Below are 27,193 nucleotides of genomic sequence, written 5' to 3' on the forward strand. Positions count from 1 at the left end.
TATACAATTCTGCTCTTGGGGGAGATTTCCTAGAACAAAAAGATATGTTGTTTTCTTGTTGTTTTTTTTTTTAATGTGGAGCAAAATGCTCATTTTTCTTTTCTAGCCATGTAAATTTCTTGCAAGAATATGGTTTCTTTCATGTTTTATAAGAGCACAGAAAACCAGATGAAATAGTTAAATATAATTGTATTTCATCCCAGAACAATAGCTTGAAAAATGTAATGGCCGTTCATAACAGTGACTGTGGGTCCAACTTCTGGTTGTTATAAATACATATTGTGATATTGGCTTTTCACAAGTATTAAGATGAATATTATATGTTAGAATAGCTTTTGCTATGTCTTTTTCTTTTTTTCTCCTGCTAGTAGCTAAAAAGTTTTTAGCTGTAGGTCAAGAAGAATTTTGGATGTTAGGGCTATGTCTGTGCAAAGCAAGATAACATCCAGTGACCAGGTGATGGGGGCCAGGCTGCTATCAACATTGACTGCCTGTAGAAGAAAGAACTCCAGCCCAAATAGAAAGATGATAAAGAGAAATCAAACTCTAAGAGTGCATGCTCTAAAAAGGTGGGCCCAAGGAGTGGCCATGAAAAATACTTCTTGGAAAAGTCTGAATATGCATTAAACCCCTACAGCAGAATGGGATAAAAGGAATGTTCCAAAGGTACCAGGTGTGCCCTTGGCAGAGAGCCAAGCACCTGGCCGTTTTAACCCTTTGCTTTATTATCTTTGTCTCCTATTGCCTTTTTGTTTATATTAATCCTTTTAAAATTTATTAGGAGAATGAACCTCGTTTTTCACATGGTAAAAGTTTGTATCAGTTTAAAACAATTTAAAAAGTGGACACTCTGAAATGGATTACCTCCCCTTATAGTTTAAACCAGCCCCTTTCTGCCATAAGGAGAAATGAATATGAGTAGATCTAAGTGGAAAAAATAAGGGTTTACAAACATGTGAGACAGCAACATCCGAAAATTAACAATAAATAACCACTAGGTACAAATTTCTAAGTCTCACTCGCCCTCCAGGAAAAAAGAGAAACTTAAAATGCTGTAGTGCCCACCCCTCCAGGATGGCGGTCCCACCCCCCACAGCAAGCAATGTGGTTTGAAAGACAAAGGCAAACTGGTGACAAACCCTTCCTGGGAAGGTAGGAGCTTGTGAAGCAGTTCTGATGGCAGATGGAACTCACGAGCATTGCTGGGGTGCGACTCTGGCCCCGCGGTGTCTGGCTCTGGTTCTTTGGGTGTTGGTGCTGTTGTGTCTCCTGTCATCCACCGGACTCCACTGGCATTGGTGCTGCTATTCCTGAGCCATGGCCGTGTTGGGAGGGAGCAGGAGGGAAGAAACAGTCTCTCTGCACTGACATGCAGTGACCCGACCCGAGGCTCAAGCTTTGCACATTCGACAGGTGTTGCAAAATTCACTCTGAAACAGGTTCTGATTGTAAAATGCAGTTTCTTGGGTTGCTGCTGTTGTGAGCCCAGAAAAATACACCTGAAACAGCATCTGCCCTGAGCAAATGCCACCAGGGAAAAAAAGCATTTGGCTTGGGCACTCCAACATTTTAACAGGATTGGCACCACCCTTTGCCCCGCAATTCTGCTTCTGGCTGTAGTGCTGTGCCTTAAAGTGTCAGTAACAATTTTGGACACAGATAGAAATGGAATACAATAACATTTTGGGTTACCCAGGACAGAGTACAGCACAAATGTTTTAAAGCCTCAGGCAGGAATTCTCGACTTTCAATTCATACTGTTGGAATATGGCCACATTTCTCACTTATATTTTCTGCTAAAGTTCCTTCTTAAGGCCAAGTCTATTTAGTCAGACATTAATTATCTTTTCATGCATTCTGGCTGCAATTCTGACCATATTGAAGTTGAACCCACTGACTAAATACCCTTCATTTAATAGAGGCAAGATTTCAGCATATATGTTTATAAAACATTTCTTCACAGGACCCTCAAAAATTTCCAACCTTTTCCATCCTGTCTCTTGAGCTTACCATAATTTATTACCAATTATTACCTTCATGACACATCTTAGAAACCTTTGCAGCCATATTCAGAAGTCTTCAAAAGACTTTTAGTAGTTTTAGTTGGCTTCCTAGAAAAACAAGGCTTACACAGTTATGCTGCTGTTGGAAACTGAAAAATAGAAACTTCTACAGATGCTGAAGGTTTCAATCTGCAGCCTTAGAAAGAGCTTGGATTGATGTAGTGATGAAGGTACACAGATATTGGGTAAAGAAATTATAAACTTATGTTCCTATAGTTATAAGTAAGAATATGCCTAGAGTAGGTAAGAAATTATATTAGGTAAAATAGTCTTTAGTTTGAACTGTAATAGCATGACTCATAGAGTAGGTTAGAGATCTAGAAACTATATAACAGAGGTGTGTATGTGACCTGTCAGCTTAGTGGCTGAGAGAGAGACGCAGTGCAGCAAAATTAAGCAAAGATGATAGGTTAATAAGTGAAAACAAGCTTCATGTCAACTGCCTACTGGGTAAGAAAGTTATATATTGCTGTGCAAATAAGAAACTTGTGACTTCCTTGAGCTATGGCTGACTTGTTACTTTTAAATCTCACACTTCGAGACTGATACCTTACTTGGCTACTTGAGCAATAAATAATTTTAAAGCATGGTGGTCCCATCCCTTGTTTTCCATCTCAATATGCTGCCTGTTCCTCTGCTAGCTCATCATATTGTCTTTGATCATGTTTTTCAATTTCAGCCAAATCTTATGGAAAATAGAGGTCTCACAGACATATCCATTCAAGTGGAGTAGAAGCGCACAATTCAGTGCTTGAAAGTGAATGGTTTTGTTCATGTAGATTGGGATCCTTGTACTTGGCCTGAAACAAGGCATGATGTGGTGTGTCTTATGAAGGAGAGTGCAACGGCACGGGACGGGATGGGACTTTGGGATCATTGCCTGGGCACAGGCTGTTTGGGGAAGGCGGGAATGTAGCCTGTCACTGTAGCTTCCGCAGCCTCCAGAACAATTCGTTGTTGCCGTGAGGATGGCATAAGCTTGCTTTGACAAGCTCACAGCCTACAAGTAAGAGTTGTGATGGCAGGTGTTTTAGGGCTGACTTTGCAGCCCCATATGGGAACAAATGGGAACAATTCCCATATAGGAACAAACTATGGAGCCTGAGGGGCTGACGACTACCACTACCCTGAGGGCTCAGGGATGTGACTCAAGGATGAGCACCCGTCCCCACTGCCGGCTGTGGGCACCAGGGCGGCTCGTACCCGTCCCCGCCGAGGGTTCAGCCGCCGCCGGCGCCGCTGCGCAGCCCCGCGGGGAGCGCCCTCAGGCCGCCCCGTTCCCTCCCCGCAGGGTGAGCGTCGGCATCTTCCCCCGGGCTACCAGCGACGGGGCGAGAGGACACGGCCTCGAGCTACGCCCGGCGAGGTTAAGGCTGGATCTAAGGAGGAATTTCTTCACAGAAAGTGTGATTAAACATTGGAACGGACTACCCGGGGGGTGGCAAAGTCACCGTCCCTGGAGGTGTTTAAGGAAAGACGACGTGACACTCCAGTGCCACAGTCTAAGTGACTATGGTAGTGCCCGATGATGGGCTGGAACACGACGATCCCAGCTTCCCCCACCGAGCTCATTCCCTGATTATGTGGGTTTGCGCTGCCCTCGCTGCGACCGGCGCGGCAGCGCTTGGTCCCGCCAGGCCGCCGTCGGGGGCGGGCCCGCGCCACAGCCATGGCGGCGCCCGTCGTGCCGGAGAGCGACAGGTACCGGGAGCGGGCCGCGCTGCCCCGCCGGGCCGGGCTGTGCGGGCCTGTGCGGAGCAGAGTAGGTGCCGCCACGGTGCCGGGGTGCAGCGGGGCCAGCGCCCTTCTGACCCCCCCTCCCTCCTTCCTCCCAGCATCCGCAGGGCCGTGTCGCTGCTCAACGCCGTGGACCCGGGCCGGTTTCCGCGGCTCGTCTCCCGTCTTCTCCAGAAGCTGCATCTGAAGGTTGGCGGGACGCGGGGAGCCAGCTGGGGATTGTGTCACGCTGGGCTGGGCGGGGCGGGCGCGGGGGGCTCGGCGGTGCCGGGAGGGTGTGGGGCCGGGCCCGTCCGGAGCTTGGGCAGCGCGGCTGAGGAGCCTGAACACCCCTTCTCCCCCTCCCCCGCCCCCTCCTCCGCTCCTTTTTAAGGATTTTAGATCTTATTTTCATTCACCACTAGTTCTTCAGAGCTCCGTCAGGGACATGAAATAAAAGCCGGTAGCCCCCGGCGTAGGAAGGCTAATGGCATGAGAACGAGTGATGCTGGTTGTAGCCCGCTGTCTCCAGGTGCTGGTGCCTCCGCGAGCGCTGTCAGAGGACACGCGAGTTGCGTGGCCTTTTCTACAAGCTCCTCTGCCCTCACGAGTGTTGTCCACAAAAGCCGGATTTCCTATCCGGTTTGTAAAAAGCCAGTGCTTACACCCTCGAGCGAGACATTACTTCTTTCAGAACTGTGCAGGCCCCGTTTTCAGTGGTATTCCCCAAGTCAAGCGCCCCAGCCATCAAAACTTTTTACCACTTACACATTTAAACAAACAAAGGCTTTGGTGTTCATTGGCAACAAGTTACATAGTTCTTATTAGTTAACATTCTGTGTTCTGCTGGTTAATGAGTCTCTTGCTTCCCGTGCTAATTAGTCTTCATGCTCGGTCTTTGTTTTCTTTTGGGTTGGTGGTGTGTGAATTGGTGGCTGCAGATTCCCTGCAGGAATTACCTTTTACCCAGTCGGAGCTAATTTCGGCACAGTTGCTGAGTTGGCTTTATCAGTTTCTCCCTTACCTTGGGAGTTTTGCCAAATGTCCTTGAGGCCCATAAATTCTGCATTCTTTGTGTTCACTATCAGTGGTACATCCTTATTCCCAAGTTCTGTCAACCTCCCCCTAAGTCTGAGGTCACTGATGTCTGTTAAGCCCTAAACCTTAACAAGGCAATTCTTCCAACAACCTGGTTCTTTCTAGAACATGTGCATTGCTTATTAGCTGGTCTCTATTTTGTGGATTAAATCACCTTTCTTGTTGATTAGCCTTGAAAATATACAAAGATCAAACATCAGAGAACATCCTTTCTTAAGAAAATGCTGTATGTTCTGCATTTTACAACACAAAGGAAACACTAAATGGGTGTTTTGTTTATTTTTCTGCATTTGTGTATGTCCATCAACTAAAGACACCTGTGGAATTGAGGTTAAAAATTAAATCCAGAGCTTTTAGTGAATATTTCTGTTGTCTTTGCAGGAGATGTTTTTGATTGCAGAAAAAAAAAAGGAAATCAGTAGTCAGTTTCATTTCATAATGCTGAAATGTGAAAAGCAGGCTAACTTTAAACTTTGTAATAAATATTGCACAGAAAACTGTTAAATGAATCTTATGCCAGAATTTGTTAGTTTCATGGTCTTACAGTGTCAGATTTTATTCTATTGTTTGTGTTTAGAAAAAGTATAAAAAAACCTATAGAATTTGTTTTCTATGTGCATATACATATGGACTAAATGGTGAAATATTACAGGAGCAGCATGGAAAAAATGCAAAAATGTAAAGATTGTGAGTGTGAGACTGTAAGGATTCATTTGATGAAACTGCTGGTTTGTTGGTTTGTTTTTTTTTTTCTATTGACATCACTGGCTTGGATGCTGCTGTTATTTCAAAGAGTTTTCTCAGTTGTTTTGCATGGATATTAACTGTTTGGTAACAGGAATGTATCACCAACTTTTTGTTTGTTCTGTTTGTTCTTTTTTACTATGTAGCATTTTAGTAGCTCTTCACACTTTTAATTGGCATTTACATGAGCTGAAGTGGTTATTGTCATTCAGCCCACTCAGTCTCACGATTAGTTTTACTTTCTAAAGTACCTAAGTAACTAGTTAAATTGCTGGAAGCTTGAAATGAAATTAATTGCCTAAAGAAGCAGACACTGGGAGCTCTGTGTTCCCTTTTAACAACTAAAGATTCAAATATTATTTCCATTTTGATACACTTGTTATAAACATTGTGATCATCGAAGATTTTGTGTAATTGCCTTATTTTTTTTTATTTGGACAGCTAAATTGTTTTGCTTGTCTAGCTTTGCAGTTTTGGATTACTAAGTGGTCTAAATGTGGTGTTTGTTACTAACTGGTTTTTAAAAGAAGGCTATATCTGCATTTTAAATTACTATTTAATTTGCTGTATTACAGTAAGTACAAATGCTGTATTTTAAAAGTGCAACACATTCTCAATTGTCTTCAGTAACACAGTAGGCTATAGATTCAAATTTGACTTTCAAAATAAATATACATATACATTTATTTCCTTTGCAACCGTATGGGTGATTTTTAGAAGGGTATCCAGAGTGGAAAAGGCATAGGTAATTAACTACAGTTTTGCCTTCTGTTTTCTGGCATGTGATTTAAGTAGTACATTTTTTACTTGCCTTATTTTTATTTATAAAAGGTTGTTGGAACTGATCTACTAATTGAAAGAAGAATATTTCTGTAGAGTCTGAGGTACAAAGAGAATGCTTTTTCTTCTCATGTATGTCAGGTAATCCTGTGGTACTGTGTTGGCTCTTAATTTTGCTTTTCAGTGAGAGAAGTTGCATTTGCTTTTTAATTCCTATTTAGAAACAACTGGACAGTGTCTGGACAGCCACTGTGTTTACAAAGATGAGGAGAAAGTGAGTTTTTTTGATAGGTATGTTCTTGGTCATTAAATGAAGTGTCTGGACTAACCATTTTTGTGCTTCAGGCTGAAAGTACCTTCAGTGAAGAGGAGGAAGAAAAACTTCAAATAGCTTTTTCATTGGAAAAACAGGATCTTCATCTGGTTCTTGAAACTATATCATTCATTTTGGAACAGGTATTTTGCTTTCACCATTACGCATTGATAAATGTATTTTTTTATCCTGCTATATATTTCAAAAATGGTACAGTGAAGTTAAAAAGGAATTAGTGAAAATATAGCTGTAGTATACTTAATATATTTTTGGGTTATGATTTAACTGCTTTTTGTTTCATGCCTTTCTGATTTGGATGGGACTATATGCCTTTGAGCTGTGGTTTTTCAGCTAATGTAAATATTAATAGTAGGAGTGAGGTCTGCATGACTTCAAGGGATCTCTTGATAATTATGAGGTACACTATTCTCTCTTCATTGTATCAAGCCAGCCATGCATTTTTTAAGTTCTTGTGAGGAAAATCGTAGATGACATTACTGAGCACCGCTTAAGTTACTGCAAGAGTCAATTATGGAAAATTTTCATGCACAGAAGCAGTCTGTACTGAGGTGAACAGGCACAACTAATGTAGCTCAAGTATTTGGAGGAGTGGATGAGTGCATGGTGGAGCATGGTGCAGTTGCCTTGTAAACAGAGCAGGTTTTCTCATTCTGTGGTCTACCTCTACTAAAGCTGGGAAGATGTTGCATTACCCAGTAAATATGGTAACTGTTTTAAAAATTGTTAAACCTATGATGTTATCCATCCATTTCATGCAAATACAGAAGTTGGAGTCTTGTGCGGAGGGCATGAATAGTGATGGTCTTTTGGTGGATTTAAGTCTAGTCCTTTCTTACACATGTCAGTTTATGATCAATTCACTTAATTAGCACATTCCACTGCATTAGGAATAAAATAAACAGTCCTCCTCATGGCTCCCATGCACTAAAAAACCAAAATGGAACCTGAGGTCGCCTCCAGACTGGAATTTTTAATTTTCATCTCAGAAAAGCAGCAGAATTACGTGCTTAGGGCTTTGTCCTGATTTCCTCAGACTGCTTAATTTATATTACAATTATTGAAGATGAACAGGAAAAGCAGGTAATTCTCTTCTTGCTTTTTTTGCATTAAAAAAAAAAAAAGAGGGGAAGAATATTAATATCTGCCAAAAAAAAAAAGAGTCCCAGATGGACTACATGTTGTATAAGAGCTCTTTGTTTTCCTGCTGGTAGCTGTACTTCTTGGTGCAGCTGCTTGTTCTGTCGGATAATAGCTGTTTTAACAGCCCTTTGGTCTGTGGAGGCATTATAGATATAAAGACTGCTATAGAGTCTTTGCTGCATATGTTGTTTCTTTTTTTAATCTGACCTGGTGGTGATACAATCCTGTTTTGGAAGTAAAGAATCGTATAGAGTGTCTTTCACCAAAAAAAAAATGATGCTAATAGGGCGGTAATATCTCAGTTTAGGCAAACTGTTCTTGGATTTTCAGGATATTAACTTGTAGTTTAGATTTGCTTTGAATAGTGTGAATTTGGAAAAATTCTCTTTCCTTGATGGTCACAATTGACTTCAAAGCCCATCTTTTTTTATTGATAGCTGCTTTGCCATTATGCACAGTGGAAACATGTACATACACTCAGACTGAGCTTGTGTCTACTTCTTTTCTTGTAGTTTGTCTTATCTTGAGAGGAGTGATTTGTAACACTGCATTTTGAGATAGTTACAGTTTTTCATCTACCAAGTAAGAGAGTTAAGACAAACAGGTTGCATATAGTTCCTCTAGTGGAATTCCTAGTAAAAATCTTGGGTGAGTGCAATGGCCGTTTGTGCTAGAGCATTTTTGCTATGACTTGTAGAACAGCACTTAGCAACAGCAGTTATTTTCCCTTTGACAGGCAGTCTACCACAATTTGAAGCCTGCTTCATTGCAACAGCAGCTACAAAGCATTCACCTGGATCAAGACAAAGCTGAAGCATTTGCTAGTGCATGGGTGGCTGCAGGACAAGATACGATTGAGAAGTTCAGGCAGAGGGTTTTGACCCCTCAGAAGGTAATGTGTGTGGTTTTTCTTCTGAGAGAGAGTAAAGTTGTATTAGTTTGGTTTAAAGCAAGGAGTTTAAACTAAGTTGCAAAGTTTGTGACAAAGTACTTGGTCACTTATAGGTACTAGATAAATTTGATCATGACAGTAGAATTCTGTTGTCTTATAGAGATGTTACATGTTAGCTGATGTGCTGTAACTGCTGGAACCTGGCTATATATGCACTATTAGCAACCTTCATACTGTTTGTGAATAGGCTTTACAACATGGCCAGGGACAGTGTGTTCATGAGCATTTGTGGTGATTGAGCTCATCAGCCTGGTCATTCTCTGCACTTCTATCTGAGCTCTTGCCATCTTTAATTTTGTAAGCTGGTTGTGTAGTGAATTTTATGAGGTACTTATTACAACATTATGGTGTTTTTCTATGATAATTTTTTTTTTCTATGTAATTTTGCTTCCTATGTTCCTGTTGCCACTTAAGACTTGCTACGTGCTTTGGAAGTCTCATTGTATCTTTACAATGATGTCTGTATCTATGACAAAGTATAATGACATAATTTTGTTGATTCATAATATCCCTTCAAATACATAAGGAGTTGTGTATAGAAGACATCAGTGTCAGCCAGGATCAGATTTTTAGAAAGAATTGTGGAACACAACTCAATTATTGTTACTTTATTTTTATCATTGCTTTAGATCTTGTGGGAATAAGACTCAATTTGTTAATTAATGATTTGGTGAGTAAGATAAACATAGAAAAGAAATTGTATATATTAAGTTTACATGATGCACAGAGAGAACTAGAACAACATAATATGTACCAGTCTGCTTGCTCCTAAATAAATCTAGAATTTCACTTTGGTGTAAAATTCACATTTTGAGAAGGTGAGGTATATCTGTGGAACAGATTAAAGATACTCTGAATTGCATCACAGTTGATTTTTTTCAACATATTTAAACTTGATTCTTTGTAAAACTGGGTAATTTTAGGCACAAAACTTACAGAATTCTGATATGCAAAATTCTAATAACTCATTAATATAACAGAGTAAGTGACCTGATAGTATAAAGTAAAAAACCCAAACCAAACCAAAAACAGAATCAGCAAGATAGTTTGGGTTTCTGTTGTTTTTTGGATTTTTTTTTTAAAATAATGTTACCAATGCCAAGTGTTTAAGTCCCAAAGTTTAAATGGTCAGTGGTACAGTGAGTATAGAGGCAGGTGTGACTGCCCATTGAAGAACGTAAGTAATTTGAAAACCAAGTGAAATAATTAAAGATTGTAAGGTAAACTTTTAAACATATAGAGTATATGTGCAGGATGGAAGGCGGCTCTGAAGACAGCTTACAAAGCAGATGTCTTTAAAGTTTTTCTTCAGGCAGACTATTCATTAATACATATTTTACTGCTGGCTCCTCAGCATATGATAAACTAATAAAAACACCTTTCATCCTCTTTCATTTCCAGCTTGTACCTTACATACCTCTGGACATTCTGTGACCTGGTTTGGGAATGAAATTGCTCTCTTACTTGTCTTGAGCTTTGTGAGCCTTGCAACATACAATGTTTCTGGTGTATGTTATGGTTTTGGAGGTTCTCTCTAAATTCACCATCATCTGCTAATGCAGTGAAGTTTTCCTACATATTGCATCCCATAGAAAGAAGTTTTAAATTGTCATTTTTAATTGAGCTTGCAGGAAAACAACTGCAAAAATATTGTAGTGCTATTTTCTTGTTTTTTCATGTGAAAGCAGGTTTAAACACAGGTGTGTCCCCCTACATATGCTTAAACCATCATTTTCCCTCCTGCCTTTTAGTCCAGATAACAGGTTAAGTATCAGTTTGAGTGTAATTTGAGTTGGAACTTGAATTTTCTTTCTCAGTTTTTGACAGTTTCTGAAGTATTACTCCTGTAGACTTGAAGTTTATGAGAGTTTTCCTTAAAGATTAAGTTCACAAAACTGATTGCTGAATAAAGAATTTATTCTGCTAGCAAGAAGTAAAATATTTTTTAAATTGCATTGTAATGGAAGAACAACTTGCCATGTCCTTTATAATCTTACGAATATCTCTGTAATATCTTGCAAGTGTAGGTGACTGCATTGTTTCCTTCAGTATGGTATGTAGTTGCATATCTACATGTATTTTCTGTATGACCTGTCTGTACCTTGAAAAATAGGGGCTGAAATATTCTCTTACTTGTGTTACACTGCTGTACTAGCAGATTTTTTGTAAATGTTCATCATCATCTCTTCAGTTGAAGTTAAAAAAAAGTTATCATTCTGAAAAATACTTGCAGAAGGATGGTTGCTTTTTAGATTAGATATACAATTTAGATACTTGTATTGATTTTGAGATTACATTAACTTCTTTGTAGAAAGAGATATGTAATGAATTATTAATACGTTCTTCAACATGTAAATATGGGTGTAACCTATTAAACAGTTGATCCTATAAATATGCCCTCTATTTCAGTATTTGTTTATGTGGCCATATATGTATTCTCAATTTACATTGTTCACTTCTCTTCCAGAAGCAATATTCTGTACAGAAATAGAGTGACTTTTATATTATCACAAGTTCTAGCAATCTAATCACAGAATAGTTGAAGCTGGGAGGAACCTCTGGAGTGTATCTGATCTACCTCCTCCACTCAAGTAGGGACATCTAAACCCAGTTGCTCAGGACCATGTCTAGACAGCACCTGAGCATCTGTAAGGCTGTATATTCCACAACCTTCGTGGTCACCCTTTGTCACTTCTTGGCCACCCTTGAAGTGCCTAAATGTTTTCCTGTGTTCAGACAGAGCTCCCATGTTTTAGTTTGTGCCTGTTGCCACTTGTCCTGTTACTGGGCATTACTGTAAAGAGCCTGGCTCAGTCTTTATAGTTTTTCTTCACAAAAGGAGTTAAAAACATCTCTTGTGGCTTCTTCTCATATGTGAGGTGCTCCTATCCCTTCATCATCTTGATGGCTTTTGCTGTACTCTTTCCAGTACCTGCATGACTCTTACACTGTGCCCAGCACTGATTGTGCTACTCCAGGTGAGGCCTCACCAGTCCTGAGTACAGGAGAAGGATCACTTTCATCAGCTTGTGGGCATTACTCCTCCTAGAGCAGCCCAGGATGGCTCATGATGGACTTGGTGTCTAGCAGGAGCCTCAAGTTTTTTTGCAAGGCTTTTTTCCTGCTGGACAGCATCCAGCTTGTACTGGTGCTTGTCCTCTCCAGTGCAGGACATTTCACTTCCTCTTGTTGAACTTCATGAGGTTCCTGTCAGATCATTTTTCCAGCCTGTCCAAGTCTGTCTGGATGGCAACATAACCAGCCCATTGTTGTACCAACCACTCCTCTCAGCTCTGCTCAGACCTCACCTGGAGTATTGCATGAGGGGCTGGTTGAGGGGCCCCCAGCATGAGACAGACTGAGATCTGTTAAAATGGGTCCACAGGAGGGTCACCGAAGTGAAGTAAGGGCGGTATCACCTTTGCTGTGAAGACAGACTGAGAGAGTAGGGGTTGCTCAGCCCACAGACGAGAAGGCTCCAAAGAAACATTGTTGTAGCCATTCAGTGCTTAAGGGATGTTTACAAGAAAGATGGTGAGAGTGGCAGGGCAGGGGAAAAGGGTTTTAAATGGAAGGATCATGAATTTAGACTGGATTTAAGCAAGACATTCTTGATGATGGTGGTGAGACACTGGAGCGGGTTGCTCAGAAAGGTTGTGGATGCCCTGTTTTTGGAAGTGTTCAAAAGATCAGATATGGCATTAATCACCATACAATCCAATCCAAATCCCTTCCAATCCAAACCATTCTACAATTCTATGAATGCTAGTTGCTGGTTGTTTTTTCTTTTCTCTTTCATGTTCTTTTAAAAATGCATGGAGACTTTTTGGTTATTACTGCATATTTGGTAAGGACTGTTGCTGACCTGTTGAGGTGGTGTGCAGCACTACATATGAATTCAGAATTTAGTTCATATGTGATTCTTTTGTACTTTCACTTACCATGTACTTCCTGCACATTAGTAACTCTTTTCTTTAAAGCAGCTTTAGTGGATGTGTAAAGGGATTGCTTGTGTAGATCCAAGTGCAGAATCAGGGTTGTGATTAACATTATGGAGGTCTTGATAGTTCTGCTTCAACACATATACAGTGTCCCTGCACACACTCACAAGACAAAGTCTATGAAATAACTAAGAAAGATGCATTTGGAATTTTATATTGTGTTTTAATAAAATCTGTGTGGTAATTCCAAGTCCTTCCTGATACATGGTACTTAGAGATTGTCTCTTTCAGATGTATTGAAATGCTGGCAGTACAGTATTTTCTGTAGTGTACACAAGAAGGACTGGGCAGTAATCTTCCATTTCAGTTTCAAAACAATAAAAAATGGTAAACATTGTTTGGTTTTTTTTATTAGGGATATGGTTTACACATTAAGAAAACATTGGAACCGGTGGGATTGATTAGCTGATGGTCAAAACTAGTGGGTAACTGAGTGTCCAAGTTTGTTATTTCATAATAAAGCTAAAAAATTTGACTTCTGCTGTTTTTGAGAGTAGGTCAGTGCATCTTTTGGCTTGTAGAAGTGTTCAGGTTTCGACTCAAGACCACTACATATTATGGGAAATAATTTCTTACAGATAATTTGCCTGTATTGACATGTTAGTTCTCCTAAACCAGATTTTTTTCTCACCTGCAAAGTACAGGTTGTTAAAAAGTAGTATTCTGAGTTCTGGGTCTGCCAGTTCTGTGCAAGAGGTGTAGGTGGTAATGTGCTGGTTGATACCTTCATTAGGATTACAAGTCAAATTGTGTTTGTTAGAGCAGTGGAACAAGTATTTCCTAGAATACTGTTTAGGTGAAATTTTCTGTGGCATATTGAACAGTATTTCTAATTGTTTGAGAAAAACTATTCTTTTTTGAACAGTTTTTTGAATTTTTTGTGCAGACTGCTCAGTAGATAGAGATGTTCTTGACATGAGAAATTAATAAGAACTATGTAGTTGAAATAAAGATGTACTGTTTAGTATTGTTTCTCATTTCATCTTCTCATTTTTCTTTGCTGAATTATTGGCAGTCTTCAGCTGCACAGAGCACCTGGTTCTTCAGTCCTTACTCATATGGCAGTGCCTTTATTATATTATTTCTGCTGATGATAATACAATCTTATTTAATTAAATTGATGGTATTTGTGTAAGTTTTTCCTTTGAGCACTCTTAATCTGGGCTTTAAAATGATAGGCCAGTGATAATAGTTTGATATCAATCTGATCCAGACTTTAAGTCTTTTCTTGGTAATATGTAAGTTTAGAAATGAGGGCACACTGATCAGATTAAAATGTATTTTTTCCTCCCTACAAAGAAGAGCTAGATTTTTGATAGCATTCACTCTGAATTCTCATGGCAGTTTTACATCAGTTTTACTGATTTTCTCCACTTCTCCATCCCCTTATATTAAGTTCTCTGTATGCGTTTTGGTATTCTGCGCAAATCTGTTTTAAAGGCAGATCAAGCTAACTGCTTCATAGCTTTCTAGTTTTGGAAAACTATTCAGGGTATCCTTAAAATACATATAATGAAAAAAAAAAAAAAAGTCCTATGTTGCCAAGCAAGAGAAGTTTTTTATAGCTTTCCGACAGCATTGCTTAATATAATGATGCGTGGGAATGCAACTAGTGAAGTTATGTACCTAAAATTCTTGACAGAGCTGTCAGTTCTGTATCTTGAGTGCCTATTTGAAGCCATATGGGAAAAACTCTGAAAGTGATATTCTCAGAAACTGGCCTTATTGCTAATGGGTGTATATGTAATGTTAATATGCTAAATTCCCTCTGCTAAGAGCTGGCACATCTACAGAAATATTCTGAAACACATGCATATTGTGGTTATGCCAAAATAAAAAAGAAGCTAATTGGTGTGCTCTGTGTGTATGTCGTGGCAGAAATTTTTTTTCTGATATCAGAAGAATGCAAAATAAGGAGGAATACAGCTCAAACTATAAGAAAGAATTTTACAGAATTATGGAAAAGAAGTTTCGTGTTAGTATCTGATCAACTAATAATGCTTACAATGTCAAGCTGAGATCCCTAAAACAGCTGTACCTATGGGCATGTCACAGTGAATTGTGAATCGGCTTACAGTATGGGATGCCAATACACTCACAAAGGGGCAGCAAATGATGAAATACAAAGTAAAAACACAGTCTTATAACTAATGAGATTATTTTAATCACCCGTTACAGCACAACTGAGTCTTATTCTTTCACTCATTCAGCTTTGTTAGTAGGAATCTTAATTGCTTACAGTTTTTAGGTACCACTTAGTAAGGATTTTTTAATGAGTTACATCCTATCCTTGCCCTCCTTTGTCTTCTACTGAGAAGGTATAAGTTATAAAGGTTGGAAGAAGGTACATTTTGAGAATGTTCAGAAAGATATGTAAGTTTTGTTCCTATGTATAAAATAGCATTTTGAAAGGTTATAAAAATGAGTATTGTCCTTGTCTTGTGTAACTTCCTGTATAATACAAACCATAATTTTTCCTCAAAATGTAAAACAGCTGCAGAATCTGGTTTGACAGTGCATTCTAGTATTGTGTCTAGGTAGATAGGATCCATCCAGTGATTCTTACTTCCTTTTGACTTCCTGTCTGGGAAACATTGACTTCATGATTGGGAAACAAATATAAATACCATTAAAATTTCAAAGTTTTAAAAATTTAGCACAAGTCACTGTAGTTGACTATGCCACTTCTGCTTAACTTGGCTGTGCATATGTATTATGACTGACTGTAACTACAGACTTATAGTGCATAAAAATCTTCAACCTGTTATACTGAATCTGTTATGTGGGTGAGTGGTTGTACCTACAGTTTTGTAGATAGTTATATACAATTTTTATGGGGACTGCTCCAAGTCTTGTGTTTAATTTGAAGATTTGCGTAATACTGTCAGCTGAAGATGCTAGTCACTCATTTTGTAATTCATGTGTACAAGTAAATTTTGAATGTTACAAATTTTAAACCTGACATTAAAGAGTACTTATCACTGAAACTACAATATGTCTCAGTAACCCATTTATGAAATGAGGATACTGAATTGTGTTGAAGTTGAATAAGTTTGTTCAGTAGAGGGACAGATTTTTAACTACTGTATACTTTATTTTCTATTTTCTATTACAAAATATAAATGTTTTTCTATTGGTATGAAAAATGTGGTGAAGGACTGCAGTCAGAAATTTCATGCTACCATATGAAAACCCAGTTGTTTCACTGCAAGATTGTTCTCCTAGGGAGCAATTGCACAGCGAGACCTGCTGAAAAGAAACTGCAGCATCCGGAACTTCTTTCAAAGATATTTGTGCCACCTGAGTTTAACTGAAGGCAGTAGCAACAATGGAGAATAGAAATCAGTGTGTTTGTGCAGTCATCTCCCATGCTACAATGCTCAAGTTTCCCATCAGAAGAAAACTGGTGTTTGGTCTGGGGCTTACCTTAGAGAAAACATTCTCTTCCAGATTACAGATTATTTCTGTGATGAAGACCCTGCATTGTGGAGTTTGGCAAATGTTGCCTGTCAATCATTGCCTTCTCTTAAAAATTTGCCCCTTTTTTACTGTTTTAATATTTTTTTGCTATATTGAGTACACTTTTGTCTATATCCTTCTGCTGTCTCCTCTGCAGTAATACTCTTTTCTTGAGATGGAGAGAGCTTTTGAAGGAGTTTGTAGTCAGGCATGTTTTGTCATTCTTAAATCATTCCTAGGTTATTTTCATTACCACAGCAGGCAAAATTGATATTTTCATGTCTGATTTTGATTTTTGATTCTGGAGTGCTGAGTTTGCTGATGAAAAGTGGAATTGGCATCTCTGGCTGTAAATTTAATAGAGAAGAATTAATGGTTTCCTCTTGTTTTATGCTGATGTGATTACACATGTATGAAGTTAGAGTATAGCATTGTAGACCTAAGTTTTAATATGTAATACACATTTAGTCCTCTCATACAAAACTGATAGTTAATATATTAAAACTATACATACATGTTGCAGTGCTTTCTTTAAGTGAAAATTATTCATTTATTTAACTGTGACTTAGTGTGTTTTGTCTAATTGATTATTGAAAGATAAGAGGAAGAGATCTCCAAACTTCAAACATGAGTGTTTTGATTTTTGTTTTCTGCAATGGTCTTCAGTGCCGGAGCTAAGTATGGCAGCTACACTTGAGAAATTAAACTGAGTGAAAGGGTGGCCATGCTCATTTTCCTCTCGGTTATTTGCTTAGAACAACTGAAAAAATCTAAGTGAAAGAACTGCACTAGAAAATTTCTTACATTGTGGATTATTTATTTCCTCAAAATATCTTGTTGAGTGGAAAACATTTTTAAATGTTTTGTTGTCAGTGAGATATATACTCCTGTGATAATGTAAGAAAAAGATTTCCTGAAGGTATCTTTCATATCCCATTATCTCTTCGCTGTTCATAGCAGTTTCAGTTAGGATAGAATGGATGGCTTAAATTACATAAACAGCTCTTTCAATTATTCCAGGAAATGTTTCATTTTTAAATTTGGACTATTCCTCTCAAGTTAGAGGAAAAAAATATCTGAAGTGAATGAGTTAGTATCTTGAGATAAAATGACAAAACTCTGATTTCATTTATTAAAATATGAGATAGTTTCTCTCTTTCTGTAAGTGTTGTATTTGGGACATTATAGGTACCTTGCTGAAGTATATGTGGGCAGAGACATTGAATTTTCTCCATTGCTGTAAGCAGCGACATTATGTAGTGCTCTTTTTCAATTTGTCAGGATTAATTTTTAAGGTATAGTTTTTGCTCACACTGGAGCTATTGAAGAGTAGTTCCTTTTTTCTTCAGCTCTGAGAAATCCATTTCCTCAAGAATAGGCTGAAGGTTGGGTTTCCATCCCCCTTTTATGCACTCTTCCACAGAGCTGTTTATTCATTCTTAACACTAAAATAGTAGATGTTTAGACGTTGCGATCTTAAGATGTCAGTATTTACGTTAAACTATGAATTAAGGTAGCCTCTGAAGTAGGGAGCACTCCAGCCTTGATGTGGTGAAGCAGAACTTACCTCCATGAGTAGCTGCTGTATGTAAACTGACCACATGTTCCTGCAGATACACCACATTTAGTAGGAATAGATGAGGAGACTGTTACTTTGAAAAATAGTGCTGTGCACTTGTGTATTATTATGGTGTTTTTTATAGAAAGAGCTTCAAGTGTGACAATTTCTTTCTCAGGCTATGAAAAGCATGATCTCATGTTCAGTAACACCAAAGCTATCACAAATTCCAGATCATTTTGAACTAAACGGTCTGTCAAAATAAGGATTAAATTATTTGAAAATCAAATGGGTGGATCTGTATTCCAGTGGAGCGTGACACTAATTTCTGTATTGCTGTAACTGACTTACTTTATCTGCAATAGTTTGTTAAGCTTCAGCCTAATGGAAGACTTTTCTCTGGTACCTGTAAAAAAATGAGCCAGTAAGAAGTTATTTGCATTCTGTTTCCTTTATGCAGTTTTTAAAAACCTCAGAAAAAATGAAGTCAATTTCACTACTTCAGCATGTCCTCAAATTAATCAGACTGCCTGAGAATGGAAGTAACTCTAGGTGCATTTAAACTATGCAGAAGTCGATCTTTGAGTATGGATGCAAAGTCAGGAGACCTGGATGTAATTTCTTAGCTATGCAAATCTACAGAAGCATTCTGTGCCATAGAAAGCTGCTGGCAACTGAGAACAGGGGAGTCCAAGTTAATCAAGTCTTTCAGCACCACCAATACCAGGAGAGGTCAACCGTAAAGGGGGAGCCTACAAGAGACCTGGAGAAGAGCTTTTTGCAAGGATATGTAGTGATAGAATGAAGGGAAGTGGCTAAAAACTGAGAAAGGGTGGGTTTAGTTTAGATTTCAGGAAAGAAATTCTTTACTGTGAGGGTGGGAGGCACAGCAGCATGTGTCCCAGAGGAGCTCTGGATGCCCCATCCCTGGAAGTGCTTGAGGCCAGGCTGGAATGTGGCTCTGTGTAACCTGGTGTAGTGGAAGGTGTCCATGTGTGTGGAGGAGAGGGGAGTTAGAACTAGATGATTGTTAAGATTCCTCCCAACACAAACCATTCTGTGATTAGATGCACTTAATTTTAAGCCAAGATTTGAATTTGCAGAAGGAATGGTCCTACGTTGCAGAATACGTACCTTGCAGAAGGAATGGTAGGGTTTATTTTCATTTGTGCTCATGTTACTGGCTTTTAATTCTGACTGTGGGACACAAGCTCAGTTTGCTTTAAAATTCTCAGTCATGTTAGATGGCTTTAGCAGTTCCTTAGCAACTTTGTGGTAATGAAAATCTTGTGCTGCCCAAAAGGGCACATGTTGGGGAGTTTTGTTGCTTTAAAGAAGTTCAAGCAGACAAACTAAACCATAGCCCATTGACAGTGGAAGAGATACCGAATTTAAATAATACTGTTGAAAAACTTATTATACAGTTGATTTTTCAAGATTACAATTATATGGTAATGTTACCACTTTCATTTACCAATTACCTTTAAGCTATACTGAAAGCATTTGTCGTTTTACTAGTACTAGACTTGAAAAATTTGGTATGTTAGTTTGCCTATGCTACATGTTCCTTTCCCATCCAGGCTTTCATAACCTTTTTTCCTTCATAAGCATAAAGCTACAGGAGACTTGCTGCCAGTTTAGAATTGCTTCAGCATTCTCTGCCCACAAGGCTGGTTAAGCAGTTTAGCCCAAAATTGTATTTTCCTCCCTTTTTAGATTTTAAAATGAAACACTGGTTTTAAACATTTTTCTTGCTCTTTGCCAGCTGCTAATCAGCATTTATTGCTCTGCCTGTAGAAATGCTCATGGTAATTTGATTGCCAGAGAGGCTAATACTGGATATGAGATGGGATCTTCATACTCTTTCCTGTAGCCAGGTTATCTGTAGCAGACTGTTAAGTAGCATTTAACCTGTAATGTTGATTAATTGTCTGCATATTTTGAATCAAGTATGTTTTCTGAATATGCCTTTTTTTCCTATTTAATGAAAGCTAGGTATTCTGGAAGCAGCAAATCTTGCCAAGAAAATGAAGAGCAAGAATCTGAAGAAAATAATTAGATCTTTCTAACAGGTTGTTTGATTTGTAAAATAATTGGCTGTTTCATAACTGTCTTAATGCCTGGTAGTTATAAAAACCTCAGTGCTGTTGATTTTATGTGTCTAAGCAGTATTTCCATAGTGTAGTTCTTGCAGGTTCATTGCTGTATTGAGCAACTCATTGTTGCTCTTACTTTCTGTGAGTCTGTTCTTAAAGTGGTTTCTAAGGGACAAACAAGTGCCAAATAATGGATGAGAAACAGTGGCTTGCATGGTGTTATATATTCTGCTCACACTGTGGTAAGAAGCAAGCTGCCACATCAGTGACTTCTGAGAGCCATATAATACTGGTTTTCTGTAGTTTCTGTAATGATTTGTTATGACCCTTCCGGAATCAGGTAATTTACATGAAAATTCAAATTTTCTACTTTAAAATTAAAACTAACTTCCAGTCATTATGGGTGTAGAGACAGACAGGAGGTGTGATCTCAGTTTATCAGCCAACTGATATCTCTCAGTTTAATAAGCTCAGTTTATTAACCATCTGGAAAAATATCCCCGTTTCCTCCTCTTGTACTAACTGAGTATTTAAGCCCCTTTTTTCTGAGTCCTTTAAAAATACTGGACCCTGCTCCAGAAGCTTGGAGGCATTAGGTAAGAAATTTTAGGTGAATACATGTTTTCTAAAATTCTGTTCCGTGTCATTGTCCCTGTTTCACAATACTTCCCCTTATTTTGTTTATTCAAATTAAGTCATTGCCAACCATTTTTTAGTGTCATTTTCATGTTCACTTGGGCTCTGTACTTGCTCTTTCAGGTTGGAGCCCTGAAACATGCCTATTATTGACATTAGTTCTGCTTTCCTTCTCTCTTCATTTTGAGTCTGATAGCCTGGTTCTTGTATAGTTAAGATGATTAGCCTGAATTTACTTGCCAAAGAACATTTATTTGATTTCTTGTTGAAGAGTGTAAAATAAATATATCTGTTGTTGAAGTATATGTATATGTATCTGTATCTGTATATGTATATGTATATGTATTTGTATATGTAGTTGAGAGAAGTATATTTGACAACTAATGTAGAAACTTGTCCCATTTGACAGGCTTCTTGAATTTCTTCTCAGTTTAGGTTTAATTTGTACTAATGTTTATGGGCAGCAAAAGTGGAAGGAAGGAACTGTGGTCAAGATATGTCAGGAAGACACAAGAGAATATGTAAAAACACAATGGGTTGTAAGAGAAATGGTGAATTCTGTGGGTTAATTAATTTTGCCTGTGTGAACCTTGATTTAGCTGGAGATTGTACTTGAACTTTATATCAGCTCTGAAGGCTGCCTTGACATTAATGCATTGGCCTTTTTCCAGGAGAGTGACTTTCACCCAAATGTTTTATCATAGTTATGTTAGATTGGTGATAATCTTGTCTTACTGTGTAAAATACTATGCACTACTATTGAGCCTGGAAAACAGTCTGCTGGACAGGGTTTGAGTTGGAAAATCCAATGTATTACACTGGAAGAAAATTACTGTGGCCATCACAGACAGACCAGAGGTGATGTTTTTATGTACCTGTAAAGGTGCTACTCATCTTCAGTTGAAGGGTCAGATCTTCCTATAGAAGAGCTATAGGGAGCTAGCTGCTCTGTAGTGTGGGTCTGCTCTGGGGCAGCTGTGGGTGACCACTGAGAAGCACTGTGGGTGGGGAGTACAGGGGTGGTTCAGCAGGCAGTGACACCTTACCTATTCTACAGCTGGTATTGAGTGAGTGCTGGGAGCGGCAAGTACATAAGTTCTGTGTCTGTTAGTCCTAAGTGCCCTGGTAATCTCTTCAGAAGCCTGAATGACACAAAATGGACACAAGAACTGAGAATTTACAGGGGTTATTGAAAGTTTACTTTTTATCTTTGTTGCCCTGACTTACTTGCCAGAGGTTTCATGACACAGATCTGAAGCATTTTCATACATTCTTGCTATTGGTATTGTTTAGCACCTATGTTTATTTCCCTTCCTTTTTTCCAGCTTCTATTTGTTTGCTTTTTTGTTGTGTTTTTTTTCCCCCTAAACATAACCTTGAAGTAAATAAGTTCCAGAGATATCAGTGAGAATTTACAGCAATAAGCAGTATATTTTCAACAGTGTTTAGTGTTGGAGTGACAGAGCTTGGACATTTCTAGCCTGCTGATAAGAAAAGAAGCTAAAGGTCTACAGTAGCTAAAAGCACAGCTTTGTTTTCATGCTAGGAATGGAGAAATACTTCTCCTTTGTCCCAGTAAGTGCTTTTTAGTTAGTATATCACAGTTTCTGGCATTGTTCTTCCATCATTCTTTTTGCTGTAACAAGTTTTATACCAGAAGTAAAAATAATTTTATAGTCCTTTCATAGTTGAAAAAAATTGCCCTAAAGTATTTACCACTTTGTGACTAACAAATACTCTGCTTTGACACAAATGTCATGCAGAAACCTGTCACTACTCTCAAAAGGTTAATTGACATTGCAGGATGTTGAAGGTCTTCTAAGTAAACAAACACAACCATTGCCAGATACTTGCTGCATTTTCCTTTCAAGAAAATGGACCATTTGATGCCTTAAGGCAGCATGCTGTTTATTAATTGAAACCTATTCTCGTACAACTATGTTTAAAGCAGAAAACAGACATGAGTTTTATATGAAAACTAATGTTTAAGGTAAAGCAATATAAAACAAGAGATACAGCTGTTATTCAGCTTTAAGCTCAAGCCTGTGTGCTGCCACATATATTTGTTCAGAGCACTCCACAGTATTCTGGGATAGACGTGTACTAGAAGTAAAATAGAAAACACAGACTTGATTTTTTTTATTTTTGGTGGTTTGGTCTTTATGCTATACAGAATACACAGTATTTAACAGCTTCAGAAAAGTCTTGAAAGTCTTCCTTGGATATTATTTTTGTGTCTAGTGGCATTGTTTTATGATCCTCAGGAAACTACTATCCTGTCTAAGGCTTGGTTTCCATACTACAGTAATAAACTGTTTAAGTAGGTGATAGAAAGTTCTTTCTAAGTTGAGAAGCAGAGGGCTTGAACCATAGTGATTGCAATATGAAGAGGTGTCACATTCCAGAGCTCAATGTTTCTGTGTTTGTCCTTAGTGGTTAGGTGTTTTATCAATAGGTAGTGCTGTTTCCAGTTGCACACTTTGGCCTGCTTCCACCACTATAACACATAACTTAGGATCTGAGTCCTTCTCTGTTTACCATTATCAATTTTCTTAACTGAACTATACTTATTTTTTTTTATTAAAACCTGAAGTTTTTTAGTTTTTTGATTATTTTTTTTTTTTTTTTTTTAAGGTACTATCTTTATGCTCCTGAAAGAATCAGAGTTAATTTCCCAATTTCATTGAAGTTTGTGGAGATAAAATTGTTTTCTAGTTGTATCATTCTGGTATAATTTCCTGGAAAATGCTGGCTAGTACAGGGACTTAGCAGAGTTGTCCATTGGTGTGATTGACTTGAGCATGTAGACAGAATCCACTCTCGATTGTTCTGTGCTTTTGGATGGGATGATCTATGCACTATTATTTTCACTAACTAAGATGTAGTCAAGTTAGAGAAAATCAAAGCAGAATTATGATTAAAAATTCATCTGCTTTTGTAAGTTATGTAACTTTTCTTTAAAGCATCTTCTCATTCATAAGCTCTGGGCCTACTGTTACTAAAGCTTTGCTCAAAATGAGGTACCTTGGAACATCTTCACTGGGTTTCTTTGTGTGGTCTGCATGCTTTCATAGATTTGATTAAATGTAAACTTCCTTATTTTTATGACAAATAGAAGTTTGGTGCATTGATTGCAGAGCAGCTGACAGACTGCAGTCTGACCTGCTGAAGTTCTTCCTGCTGTCCTGCTCCTATAGCTGCGCACAAAGTCAGCCTGAGATGGTGTCTTTCCCTTAACTGTGGCCTTGACTGAACTTCCTAACCATCTTGTACTGGCCTTGGTGGTTAAAATACATCATGGTACATAGTTTTCCTTCTGGTGTGCTTAGTTATGTGGTGGACAGTGTTTGTTGCATAGTTCTGCTATTGATCCGGCGTACAAATAAATGCAGTATAACTTATTTTAGTATGTAAGTGCAAATTGTGTATCTGCAAGAAATTTTGGAAGTTTGGTCTTTGAGCTGTGTCCATGAAGAAGCTTTTGTTACCCTTTTCTATCTTTCATCTAGAGATTACTGTCACTGTAGGATGTAGGACATGTACTGGTGTTCACAGTACAAGGCCTTTGGCATGGCTTTATTCTCTTAATGATTTTTAGCTGAATTTAGCTGTTAGATTGGTAAGAGATTGACCAAGATGTGGCACACTTACACTTTTACCAAGTCAGCCACAGTATTTCCTGTAAGAGGGGAGACACGCGATTAAAAAGAATTTGTGTGTAGGTTATCTTGGCAGATGGTAAGACTTTGTATTTCCACTTCTTTTTATTCACTAAAGCCAGGAAGATCATTTTGTGGAAGCCATTTAGTTCTGTTGTTGTGTACTTCATTTGTGCATGAGCTATATTTTAATAAAGTTTGAATATAACTTCAAATTAATGATGAAAAAAGAATATGAAATGTATTTTTTAAAATTTTCTGTTAAAAATTCTATTGCTCACATGCTTATGTGGGTTATGTCCTTTCAGCATTAATGAGTCAAAAAGCAGAATTATTTTTGTCATTAAGATTTGCATATTTTATAACACATGAATAAATCTGTGGATTAAGAAATCATCATTTTTAGTTTACTGTTTATTTAAGATTTTTTTATTTTTCCTAAAAGTAAAATATGAAATTAAATTGAAGCTGCAACTTTGCTGATAAACTTCCACAAGAAGAGGAAGCTACCATATTCTGGATTTGTAGTTGTTCTATGGATTGGGTTCATCAGATCTGGGGTACAAGAAGTTGCTTTGAGTGGTCGTAGCAGTTTGAAAGATAGTTTTGACAAGAGAAAAGCAAATCTGTCTTGGAGTCCAGGATAATTTGAGGGAAATGCATTGTATACAAATGCTTAACATTTGCAGAATGTGACACTGTGTTCACTGACACAGGCCACTGGCAGTTTTGAAAGTTGACTTCACTGCTTCTGTACCATCTGATTGTCATCTAAACTTGTGTTTTATAGCTTGAAACAATTGGATGGCAGCTTAATCTTCAAATGGCAGAGTCCATGCAAGCAAAGCTGAAGTCTCCTCAAGCTGTGCTAGAGCTGGGAGTGAGCAATGAAGATTCAAAGGTAAGAAATATAAGTCAGCAGAGTTGGAATGAGTTGTGGTTGATGGCTTTATGTTAAGGGTCACTTAACGGCATCCATTGGAACTCTCAATTGTTGTTGTCATTATTTCTGTTTTTATATTTCATAAAGATTATAGTAAACACTTGGAATTGTGAAATACTGATATAATAGCATAAGTATTCAGTAGACTGAGAGCTGTGTTGCCAACTCTTTGGGCTGTAACAGGAGAAATAGGGAATGTGGTTATTTTAGGTCTCTAAAATGTTTTTGTAGATAGTTTATTTTTATCACATAGCATATGATTGTAGTTCTTATGCTTTTAATACATAGTAGGTTGCAGCCTTCTACCATGTGTGTAGTTATGTAACGCATTGCTCATCACTTGCAACCTTTCTGTGCTAATGATGTATTTATATGAATGATGACACTATGTGAGGCCACAGAAACCCAGTATTTGGAGGTTTTAAGGCAAAGTCTTAAGTTCTGGGATTTTAGTGACTTGGTGGCATAGCAGAACCCAAACTCACTAAATAACATAATTTTTTTTTCTTCATAAAATCTGTGTCTTTTGTCAGCCAACATGTTTCAAATTAGACACATGATTTGCTTTTAACCTTATCTTGCTACTGGAAACAGGAGTCTTTGGTTCAGTGGTGTCTGTCAGAATGTTAACCTGTGAAAAGTTCAGTATAAGGAGTTTGAGGGGAGAAATCAGAATTCAGTGCTGCTTTAGCATTGGATTTAATTCACAGTAATTTTACTAATGTGAGTAAATATGGTGAAATAAAAGAGAATTCACAGCTTCTCACCAAGACTTTCAGCAGTTGTATTTTTTTCAGCATTCCATTGCTGCAGATGCAGGAACTGGACAAAATTCTATGTTCAATCTGCAATGGTGACCATTGAATACAGATTCAGTTCTTATGTCAAAACTATTAAAAAAGTATAGAGGGAAAAAGTCACTTTCATATAAGACATAAAGTTCTTCTGTTTCTTGTACAAACAAAATTCAGATAGTGGGCTTTATCTATTGTTTTCTCTCTTCTTTTTTGGAATATGTTTAGATACCAAGATCAGAATTACTTGATTATTTGTGATAATTACAAGCCTAGAATAAACTTGTGATGGGCATTTAGATAAAACAGTACATCAAGAAAACATTACAGGCATTAAAATTTTAAAATCTAGGTTGGTGTGAAGATCATTACAGGATTACATCCTAGAACATGAGATTGACTAGTATTTGCTTAGTGTGGGCAATCTTTCTGTTTGTATCTTGCATCTTTGTGATCTCTTGGTGCATGAAGTATTATATCTTAAAATTGTAGCTACTAGATACCTTTTCTTTTCCTCTAAAGTCATGTGTGTGTCTTTTGTGCAGAAATGTGGTGTGAATTTAATATATTCTTAATGATTGTATTATTTTTTCACTTTTTTTTTAATTAATGGATATAATGACTTGATAAAGAAACTAAATGCTGTTACAGAGGAGCTTTTATGGTCTGGCTCATTAGGGGGCAGTAGTGCTCTTTGTCACCCTGGCTCCTTGTTTTTTTTGAGATAATACTCAGAATCAATTCTGAAGTCAGTCATTGTGGGAAGTGTTTAAGTGTTTACATTTCTAATCTGTATATGACAACAGAAGTTTCTCTTGTGTATATAAAAAAATAAAGCCTATTAATAAAAAATGCACACTGAGCAAGGTAAATGAAATGGGTTATTATTTTCACTCTTGCTAACTAAAATTAATTATACCAATACATTAGTGTTTACTACAAATGAAGCTGCTTAAAGAACATTTAAAGAGTTCTTATTCACAAGATGACATTTAAAATTCGTATTTAAATTATCTCTCCAGGAGAGGTAATCATAAAACCTGTGGCTACATGGATGTTACTTCTGTGTTGAGAAATAAAAAGAAATCTGCTATATGCTGTATAAATATTTATATAGTACATATTGTCAGCTTCAGATGAAATGCAGAGTCCCAGAGGAATAAATCCATCGAAATGCAAAAGCAAGGTGTTCTTTAGTTCTTTCAGGTGGTTCAAGCTGC

At 37.8% G+C, this 27,193-nt stretch overlaps 1 protein-coding gene across 3 annotated transcripts in view; it reads left to right on the top strand.

The window, feature by feature from the left end:
- The first annotated feature begins 3,656 nt into the window (after positions 1-3,656).
- The window catches only part of COMMD10 (COMM domain containing 10), a 103,904-nt gene continuing 80,367 nt past the window's right edge, over positions 3,657-27,193 (top strand). The window contains exons 1-6 of one of the 3 annotated variants that reach the window (XM_033520378.1): positions 3,657-3,764; positions 3,899-3,989; positions 6,747-6,857; positions 8,612-8,767; positions 25,027-25,137; positions 25,977-26,426. In XM_033520378.1, the coding sequence (XP_033376269.1) occupies positions 3,733-3,764; positions 3,899-3,989; positions 6,747-6,857; positions 8,612-8,767; positions 25,027-25,137; positions 25,977-26,036 (561 nt within the window). In that variant the 5' untranslated portion in view covers positions 3,657-3,732 and the 3' untranslated portion in view covers positions 26,037-26,426. Of the gene's footprint in view, positions 3,765-3,898; positions 3,990-6,746; positions 6,858-8,611; positions 8,768-25,026; positions 25,138-25,976; positions 26,427-27,193 lie in introns of those variants that run through there. The other 2 variants (XM_033520377.1, XM_015652532.3) reach the window with 2 other exon arrangements.

The sequence above is a fragment of the Parus major genome, chromosome Z, assembly GCF_001522545.3.
Source record: "Parus major isolate Abel chromosome Z, Parus_major1.1, whole genome shotgun sequence".
Classification (NCBI taxonomy): Eukaryota; Metazoa; Chordata; class Aves; order Passeriformes; family Paridae; genus Parus; species Parus major.